A 9,300-nucleotide genomic window follows, 5' to 3' on the forward strand; every position below is an offset into this window, starting at 1 on the left:
TCCTGGCCAGAATTGAAAAAAAAAATGGTGCGAATCCACAAGCCCATAAGGGTCAGGGGAAAAAGCATGCGTAGTAATAAAAAGCATTTGGTGCGAATCATGCACTCACAACATTCACAGTGGCATGCAAACTGTTAAGAGATGTGACTCCAGCATTGCACTGGGGCAAATAGGCACCTCAGGCTCCCTGCTACCTCAACCCTAAAGCTAGAGGATCAAATGTTTCCCCCCTTCTCACAGCGTACTACACTTGATCTTAGCCAAAATGCAGAGAAGCAACCCCGGTGGAACCAAAGTCAGTAAATCAACTAACCACAGAGAACATTAGTAATAAACTTGATATTTTATATCTGGAGATTACTATTAATTTTACCATTACATAAGTTATGGCGAGTAAAGGTGATGGAAAACCCTTCCACTTAAAACTAATGGGGTAGTAGAAGTATTATTACACACTCATCTACAGACACCAGACAAGCCAGAAGGCTTGTTGTTACCTCAGAAATCTCATGGTGCTGCCACAACCACAAGGGATTCTGGGTAGGCACATGCAAATAAGGTCAACAATTATCACCTTTGCCTCTATATCCACTTTATACATGGATCCCTTGAAAGTAATTGCCCGCTGTACAGGACAGCCTTTAAACTAAACTCGGTGCAGTAGCCAGACCACCGCTCATGGACAGCTGTTTCATTACCATCACTGGTACGCCATACCAAGCCTTTGATCAGACACACTCCAGGGTAAGCTTACTGGCCGGGTCCTCTTTACCTAATGAGATGGTTCATCTTAGTCCGTCAGCTCTAGTTTTGTCAGACCCTTTGAATGTACGGACTTTAAGACGCTCTGCTTGAATTGTTGGCATTATTAACCAAAAAAAAGTATTTTGGACAGAAAATATCTGCCCCCCTGCCATATATATATATATATATATATAAGATTCATGTTTTTAGGTTTAAACTAGATGTGTGCATCATAATTAAATGTCATTTTTTTATATGGATACGTCATGTTCAGAGTGTTAGGCGGATGAATTAACGGGAAACGGGCATATCTAGTGACCTACTTAATGAATTTAAAACTTGGTCTACAGCTACGCGTCGGTGCTCCCAGATTAGGGTAATTTATTGTTTAATGAATAAATTGCTCCTCTGTTGATTTTATTCATTGATTTAATCTTTAACATCTTCCTTCCTTTCAATCCAGGCGGGATACGGTGAAGTGCGTACTAGAAGAACTAGTTTGGCTTCGTAAGTCTCGTTCTCTGCCGCTTGGAGCTTTGATGTGAAGCCAACGTGAGCTCCATCTTGTGAGTCATCATTAGCCCAATTGTCTTTAATCCATGTGAGTCACTTAATGCTGTGCTGCTGGGTGTGAATATTATAAATACTGGAAAATGTGGAAGCTCTTCGGACTTCGGAGAGAAAATGACTTGTTGTCTCGACGCATCATGGCTCATTGCTCCCTGAAAGCTTCTTGAAAGTCACTGCAACAATTTTCTGCCTTGACATAATGTAATCATTCTAAAAGCCGAACATGTTTTGAACAGCGCCGGAAAAGTGTCGGTGACTATTAGCAGGAGATTACCCAATAGTTAATTGTTTTTCCTCCATAAGAGTTGAATGCGGTGACCTGAAACATTAAGGAGAAGGACCCGCATAATATGAATGATATGAAAAACAAGAATTACCAAAGGAGCCAAGAAATCAAAGATTTGAAACGGAGAGTTTATTTTTCAATACATTTGGAGCTGGCCTCGGGATGATGAGACTGCTTTGGCCAGTGGCCCCTGACGACAAAAGAGTGACCGACAGGAGGATTTCCATGGCGGCTGCACAATAGTAATAATAAAATAATAAAAATAATAATAATAATTTCAATAATAATAATTTGTATTATTATTATTATTATTAAGAATTGGTTAATCAAGTAAAATTTGATGCCACTTATAATTTTTACTGGGAACAGTTAATTGTCATGTGACATACAACCAGCGCCTGATAGGCCGTTGCTATGGAAACCGAAAAAAAGCTTCTTAAGACTGAGTAAGCTGTACAATTAACGCTTTGTTTAAGTGGAACAGCAGCTTGAAAGGCACACATGATGCTTATACTGTACAGAGTTACTGCAATTATTGTCCTGTGTCTTATTCCGTTCCAATACACCTTATGACGACCAAACAAACAAGATTTTGTTAAATCTCCCCCACGATTGTTGCAAACATATATTTAATCTGTCTGCATTTCATAGACCGTTCTAAACAACATGGCAAAAGACGTGCTATGTTATAATTAACGGAGCTATATTTTAGAACGCATCATCTAAGGCTATTGGCAATTAAATCAGCCAAACAATATGAATGTAATTAGCGATTGCTATAGAAGTACGGAAATCTAATTATAGTTTAATTGATAAAACCAGCCCACGTTTGAAAGGGAGACGTAAACTTGGATTGCAGTCTTGGCAAATAATATGCTGCATATGCATTCAGATTAATTGAATAACTGCTATTTTAAAAAGTGCTGAAGTGATTGGGAGATAAAATATGAAGCGGGCCGGCTGAGTATAAAGGTTTATTATTGGTTTATAACAACGTGCCGTCCGACAATACCGACACGAGTCCTCCTCCTCCTCCTGCGACAAGTAATATAAAGTGTCACTACGTGGTATCTGCTTCCCTGTGAACTTCTCAAGCTAGGCTACCCACAGCTCTACTTTTTTTAGGAGGAGTGTCTTCATAAAGGGGTGGGGTTAGTCACAGGTAGAGGCGGGGCTATCCCCAGAAAGCGTTAAGTGGGAGGGAACTGGACAGGGAGTAGGCAGAACATGGGTGTGGAGTGGGCATGGCCACACACGCCGCCTTCAATCGGAGAAAGTAAAAAATGAGCCGGAGACTCAGGACAGCAGCACTTCACCCGGAGACTCCATGTCAAACCCAGAGCGTTCCCAGGCTGGAAGGCTCCCTGCCAACGAGCTTTAATGAGAAATTAACTGCACGGCTTTCAGCATAACTAAATTGATTTATTAAGACTACATATAGCTCGTTAACCAGTCCAGTTCTTTGAGATATTCAGCTTAAAAGTTTACAATAACTTTAAAGAGGGAGGCTGTCCACCAAATCAGCAACTAAACTTACAGTTTTCAGGATCTCTATGATGGTTCCTCCCAGTTTTTATTTTTGTTAAGTTACTGAACGTAGCTTATTTCAGAAGAGGAAATCAATTAGATATGCTTGTTCTGCCACCTTTTGCCTCGGCTCTGAGCGTCACAGAGCTAAATGAATCCTTTATTTTAAAAGAAATACAACAAACTATTACAACAACTGAAAGAAAAAAGGTGAACGCTGCCTTTCAAACTTGAACGAAATGTATGAGGCAATACTGAGCCCACTAGAAATTTCTTCTAATGAAAACCTGAATTTTAAAGTTAATGGAACCGTACGCTCCACTTATTACGATTATTGATGCTGCAAGTGCCTTCTCATATATTTTTTGAACAACAATGAACTTCAATTGAATTCAGCTCAGGTTATTTCCTAAGAATGTCTTTGGCAATTAAATTACGTCTTAAAATATAAATCTGCTATTTTTATTAATAAACAGTTAAAATGTGTTCCAATGAGTGCTTCTACTAAAATCCCATCCGTTTGTGTTGTGAAACTCTATGATAAAGATTCCTAAGTTCTGATTTGTGAATAAGCAGAAATAGATGCTGGGTATAAAATCACAGAGGTTGAGTGGATCCGTAACAGCTTGAATTATTCAACAGAGGAAAATTGGGTTTAGACGCTAAAGAAAGAGCTGTCAGGAGAGTTTGGTTGGGGTTTTTAACTCTAACTTATTAGCTCTTTATAATGTTGAGCTGTTCACCTACAAATTACCATGGACAAATTGTTTAAATTGGTACAGGGGCGGGATTGCCAAAAGTCTTCACAAAGTGCTGGTGCGACTTGGATTCAGTATGTACGTATGTTAGAGTGCATGAATGTGTGTGAGCATGAATGTGTGTGAGCATGAATGTGTGTGAGCATGAATGTGTTTGTGTGTTAGCATTAGTGTTTAGGTGTGTTAGTGAGTATGTGTAGATGTGTGGTTGTACGTGTAAGTGTGTATGTGTGCTACAGTGAGTGTGTAGGTGTAAGAATGTGTGTAAATATGTGTATGAGTGTTTATGTCAGTTACTGGGGGGGCACAAGGGACCTAGATGTTTTACAGAGAGGTCGGATGGTGCACAAGAGTTTAATAAACGGTGTATCGGTCCAGTGATAGTCTTGGTTAGACCATAAGCTTTTTTCTTTATTGTTCACAGCAATTTTAGTGCGAGTGAATAAGCTATTTGTATAGAATGTAACATCTAAAATATTTAACAATCTAACAAAACTACAATTAAGATGCTTCTTTTTAACAGAACAACACATTTTGATGAAACTTTTATTTTTTAAATACCATTGGAACTCTCAGTTTCCGCAACAAGAATTTAAAACACCTCCTGGCATTTTTAATATCTAATGATTCTGTTTTATCTCTGCTCCTTAAACCCTCTCTCGAACTCCAATGCTTTGCTTTGTTAATGATAATTATTTTGCCAGTTTGTTGGTAAATAACCTGATCATGCCTTCCCTTTATAGATTAGAAGTTATCTCTGATAGTGAATCTGTCTCATAGAAACCGATTTAAATTAGAACTAATCTGCTTTGTTCAGTAGAATGTTACATTTTAACCTTTGTCACAGTTCATTTACCCAATTCCAAAATGACTTTAGTTAACATTAGCGTAACTATGCAGATTGTAGCACCACCAAATTATATGAGGTCACCTGGACCAAATATATTAATTATTATTATATTAAATTGATCAAATTTCCACTAATTATCTTATTATTTCCTTTCATCTGATATGTATTAGTTATTAGATCAGCTGGAGGATCCACCAAATGAAAACCACAAGCTGCAGAAAGAGAGAATCGGGAAATAACGCTGCCCTCGTACTCTGGGGGCTTCCGCTTCCTTTGGGCGCAGGAAAGCTACACCATATGGACAAAAGTAGTGGGACACCTGATCGTTACACCAACAGGGACTTTGATGACATCATATAGTAAATACATAGACACTAATATGTAGTTGGTCCTCCTTTGCGGATATAACGGCTTCCACTCTTCTGGGAAGGATTTCCACAAGATTTGGGAGACTTTCTGTGGGAATTTTTGCCCGTTCATCCAGTAGAGCGGTTGTGAGGTCAGACACTGATGTTGGACGAGACGCCCGGCTCGCAATCTCTGTTAAAGTTCATCCTAAAGGCGTCGGATGGGATTGAGGTCAAGGTCCTGTGCAGGCCGGTCAAGTTCTTCCGCACCAAACTCATCCAACCATGTCTTTATGGACCTTGGCTTTAGTAGGTGGGACACACAGCTTGGAGATAGGGTGGCCACATAAGCAATTTTCTTCTAAGACATGAATACATTTCACATGTTACTGATGACAGATGCACCTTACATACTGCATGGGACAGCGCTTTACATGAGCTGGTCAGTAGCCATAGACCCTGTATCTCTTTCGCCTATGACTTTTTTTCTTTAGCATTTTATGGGCAGCCATTGCGTTACAAGTTATTGGTCGCGGGAGGATACGGGATCCAACATCAACCCATAACCTAATCATAAGCGAGAAAAAAACATTTCTAAACATTGACCCAGCGGCAAGGTTCCAAGTATGGACAAATTACGATGGAAACCAATTGATTTTTTTTTCTGCTGATTGATGTCCAAACTAGTGCTTTGATCTGGGGCAGCTTTTTATAAATATGGTATAAAGTATTCATATGATATAATAATGATATAACAATGTAAGTTATATGTAAGATTACTGGAGCAATGGTTATAGACTAGATTCTAAGCTCGCAGGAGCAGGGTACGCTTTTCCTATTCTACCAGTTTGATTACAAATGTGTTAATTCTGGTATTTTTTCTATTTTTTGCTTAAAATAACTTTATTTAATTTTTCTTTAATTTGGAGCCATATCTTGGAAAAGATGAACTCTAAGGACTTATGTATTTTAGATGCTATGTAATATAATTTATAATAAATGTCTTAATATATAGGTTTAATGTCAACTAGTGCTTTATTTTTCACCATTTAGCATTTGTCTGAATTTTTAATGACCGTGAAAAAAAAAACTTTCGGAATCTCCGTAGCGTTAATCATTTTACAGCTTCGACAAATGTGTCGTCATTAAGCTATTGTGACATCTCCCGCTATCCGGATGTCTCTGGAGTAGCAGAAGATTCTGAGACGTAGTCGCCGCTACTATCCCTCGTTGTCATAGCAACAAACTGTAGACTCCGGATATCAATCTTTTTTTTTTTCTTTCCTTACAAGAACATCTGAAAAATGATATAGCCAGTGCTTATCTCAATCCATATAAATGTCAGGCTCCCTGATAAAGGAAATGCAGCACTTGGTAAACATTGCCAACATAATCAGTGTATTTTAAGCGACATCTTTCGCAGGTGATCGTTCCAACACGATTATTTTAAAGATTATTTTTTCGTTGAGCATAAAATAATCCAGTGCTGTACAGAGTAATGTAGGTCAGCATTGACAAAAACCATTCCCATTTGATTTGTGCACTTGGATTTGTACAAATTTGAACTATTTTTTTTAGATTTGTCAGTTTGTACGAACGTCCAAATACGAGGACATTGAATCCCCATCGAAACAAATGAAAACAAAGAAGACAGCTCAGAATTTTTATTTGAAATTCATTGTTTTTCCCCATTCTCTGTTACTCTCTCCTTGCCTTTTCCGACTACCGCCATGTTTCCGCTTTCCTCTCTGACCCCACTACCCCATCTTTGCTTCTGTGTCTTTGTTCTTCTTTCCTCTTCAACGTGCTTCCGCAACAAGTGTCTACGTTCTTCTTTCCTCTTCAGCGTACGTCCGCAACAAGTGTCTATGTTCTTCTTTCCTCTTCAGCGTACTTCCGCAACAAGTGTCTACGTTCTTCTTTCCTCTTCAGCGTACGTCCGCAACAAGTGTCTACGTTCTTCTTTCCTCTTCAGCGTACTTCCGCAACAAGTGTCTACGTTCTTCTTTCCTCTTCAGCGTACTTCCGCAACAAGTGTCTACGTTCTTCTTTCCTCTTCAGCGTACGTCCGCAACAAGTGTCTACGTTCTTCTTTCCTCTTCAGCGTACTTCCGCAACAAGTGTCTACGTTCTTCTTTCCTCTTCAGCGTACGTCCGCAACAAGTGTCTACGTTCTTCTTTCCTCTTCAGCGTACTTCCGCAACAAGTGTCTATGTTCTTCTTTCCTCTTCAGCGTACTTCCGCAACAAGTGTCTACGTTCTTCTTTCTTCTTCAGCGTACTTCCGCAACAAGGCGAAGCCTCCGCGCGGACAAACTCTTCCCCAGATGTGTGCATGGAACCTTCAGCCTATTGTGGAAGTACGCTGAAGAGCCCTGAAGATGAAGGATATTTTGGGTGACTTATAACATCTTTATGACAATGCTAATGAAGCCTGTTCCTCCATAGCCTTTCATTAATCAGGGTGTCCTACTGGGTAATTAAGACTGAGTCTTTCTATTGTTTCCTGCAGGTAGTATGATAAGGCGTTGGGTTGCTTGTTTAGTAGATCGGGGCTCAGATAACAGAACGAGGCTGATATTCAGCTGCCTGAAAACATTATATTATGGGGCAACAACTAGAACTGCCTGAAAAAAAAAAGAAAGAAAACATAATATTTTCGAAAAGTTATTTTTAGTCTGATATTAATAAAAAAAATCAGATCGTAATAAAAATGTCCCCATTAAGGTTAACAAAACAGTCTAATCGTAAATATTTCCTCTCTCAATGGTCAGACTAGCATGGGATTTAAAGTGAAAATTCTATATTTTGAGTTTTTTCAACTTAAGCAGGTCCTTTATTTCTGTATTGTAACGTATTTGTGTCCTGTGCATTTTTTTTTCTAACTATAGGTTTATTTTTATAATAAAGCCGCTGCCTGATTAGTGAAGCATCTTATTTTTAGTAATGGATCGCCTGTTGGCTATGCGGCATGGTCTCCTTGTACGTTTTCTGCGGACGTCATCAGCATCCAGATGGGGAAAATGCTTTTCTAACACAATTAGTCTAAAGGTAGATGACGTCCTTTATGTACAGGGCTGCGGGTTTTTTTTTTCTCCCCGCGTAAATCCCTACACTTTGCTCTCTATTTGTTAAGCATGAACTAAACTGTTTGAAGGACACGAGACGTGACAGATGTTAAACCGTGACTCATATGTCACGTAAAGGGCCTCCATTACCTAAATAGCGTTTCGAGCAAAATGGAGAAAATAGAAACCATTCCCTGTTTAAGCACAATTGTGACGCTGGTTACAGAGGAAGATGATGATACTGGAAGTTTTGGGTAAAAAAAAATGCCAAATGGGGCCAACGTATCAATATTATAATATGGTTTTTTTTTCATAAATGGGAGATTGTTCTTTTTTTTGCCTACAGGTTGGCTCCTGGATAGTTTTTGGCCAGCTATTAGCTAGCTGATTATTTTGTTTTTCAGTTTCCATGGGGTTTTTTTGTGTCACATGACAATTTAACGTCCCCGAAAAAAAAATGAATAAAGCCAAGATTTGACATGATTAAAGAATTGTTTTGGTTTTTTTTTGGAAAGCCTGTGCATTCAGCAGCACTAGGAATATATTGTGCATTTATGTACAAAAGTGTTAAATTCAGCAGAGTAGGTGGAACTGCACCATTAGAAAAGGCTGTAAATATAAAGCATATTTATATGGCGTCTTAGCATATCGCTAGCAAAAAAAAAAAATTATTAAAAAAGCCATTTTAAAATCGTGTCACAAAATCTGGTGTTTCCATCTAAAAATCCCCAGCAAAATGTACTTAATTGAAAATAATACATAAATAATACATTATTATTTTATTTTATTTTTTTATATAGCGCCGCCAACAATAGATAATTTTAGGAAAATGACCCTCAGTCAGCCTCGACCAGAATACGTCGCTGAGCACGTTTAAAAAATGTTTTCTGTGGCCTAATAGCTACAATTATAATCGAGATCTTTCCCTATGAAGTCTGCGAAAATAATAATTTATTTTTTTTTTCGCTGAAAAAGTTAATGTTACTCCGCAACCTTTTCATGATGAAATGAAAGAATTTTCGTTTCATTACTGTCATTAGCGATGAGTGGCATTGATTGACCGTCCACATAATGAATACTAATGACACCTTTAAACCTCATTTACCAAAGACGTAAAAATTGCAGAACAATGAGAATAATTACTTCCGCGG

At 38.4% G+C, this 9,300-nt stretch overlaps 1 protein-coding gene across 1 annotated transcript in view; it reads left to right on the forward strand.

The window, feature by feature from the left end:
* The window catches only part of LOC149280205 (syntaxin-1B-like), a 29,010-nt gene extending 21,528 nt beyond the window's left edge, over nt 1–7,482 (forward strand). Inside the window, exons 2-3 of the mRNA XM_089500586.1 lie at nt 7,015–7,230; nt 7,316–7,482. Of these exons, the coding sequence (XP_089356712.1) occupies nt 7,015–7,230; nt 7,316–7,482 (383 nt within the window). The remainder of the gene's footprint in view (nt 1–7,014; nt 7,231–7,315) is intronic.
* Nucleotides 7,483–9,300: the final 1,818 nt, after the last annotated feature.

This window comes from Sceloporus occidentalis, unplaced genomic scaffold (assembly GCF_023333645.1).
Source record: "Sceloporus occidentalis isolate IW3139 unplaced genomic scaffold, rSceOcc1.0.p SCAF_157, whole genome shotgun sequence".
Classification (NCBI taxonomy): domain Eukaryota; kingdom Metazoa; phylum Chordata; class Lepidosauria; order Squamata; family Phrynosomatidae; genus Sceloporus; species Sceloporus occidentalis.